The sequence below is a fragment of the Carlito syrichta genome, unplaced genomic scaffold (assembly GCF_000164805.1).
Source record: "Carlito syrichta isolate Samal-C Ts95f unplaced genomic scaffold, Tarsius_syrichta-2.0.1 Scaffold314858, whole genome shotgun sequence".
Taxonomy (NCBI): domain Eukaryota; kingdom Metazoa; phylum Chordata; class Mammalia; order Primates; family Tarsiidae; genus Carlito; species Carlito syrichta.
Genome location: NW_007258954.1, coordinates 90,187 through 90,974, shown reverse-complemented (window position 1 = coordinate 90,974; position 788 = coordinate 90,187). Strand labels below are relative to the sequence as shown.

General features: G+C 48.0%; 1 protein-coding gene across 1 annotated transcript in view; it reads left to right on the top strand.

Moving 5' to 3' along the window:
• Nucleotides 1–788, top strand: part of HAS1 (hyaluronan synthase 1) — a 12,735-nt gene that overhangs the window by 5,912 nt on the left and 6,035 nt on the right. Inside the window, exon 3 of the mRNA XM_021705964.1 lies at nt 3–164. Coding sequence (XP_021561639.1) covers nt 3–164 — 162 coding nt within the window. The remainder of the gene's footprint in view (nt 1–2; nt 165–788) is intronic.

The following is a 788-nucleotide window of genomic DNA, read 5'->3' as shown; positions in this document are numbered from 1 at the left end:
CCGGCGCTTACCGCGAGGTGGAGGCGGAAGACCCTGGGCGGCTGGCGGTGGAGGCGCTGGTGAGGACGCGCAGGTGCGTGTGCGTGGCGCAGCGCTGGGGCGGCAAGCGCGAAGTCATGTACACGGCCTTCAAGGCTCTCGGCGACTCGGTGGACTACGTGCAGGTGAGGGGAGGCTCCTTCGCCCTCTTGCGACCCTGCCACCTGAACCCCCTTTCCCGCGGCCTTTTGCTCCATGAAGAGGTTTAAATGAGTCTCTCTCTTCCTTTCCTTTATTCGTTCAATGGAGAGATGCTTTTCTTCAACCGTCCGTCCATCCATCCATCAATATGGAGGTCATCCATTCGTGTATTCAATCATGTGTCCATTCACTCAATATAGAATTAAATCCATCCTTCCTTTAGTGTAGACATTCTTTCCTTCATGTATTTATCTATGCATCCGTCTATTCGACCAGCATGGCTATCATTCATTCACTATCCATTCATGTGTCTATTCAATGTATAGTCGCTCATTTCTTTATTTCTTCATTCACCCACTCACTTGAGGCAGATGCTTTATTTCACTCATTCAGTAACTCATCCATTCATTAGCCATTCATTCAATATAGAGATTCGTTGGTTCATTAATTCATTCATCCAATATAGTAGAATCAAACCCTTCCTTTTTTTCTTCCTTCCTCCCTCCTTCCCTCTCTCTTCCTTCCTTCCTTTATTTAGTGTAGAATTCTTTTTTTTTTTTGAGTTGGAGTCTCACTCTGGCGCCCAGACTGGAGCGCAGTGGCCGCTC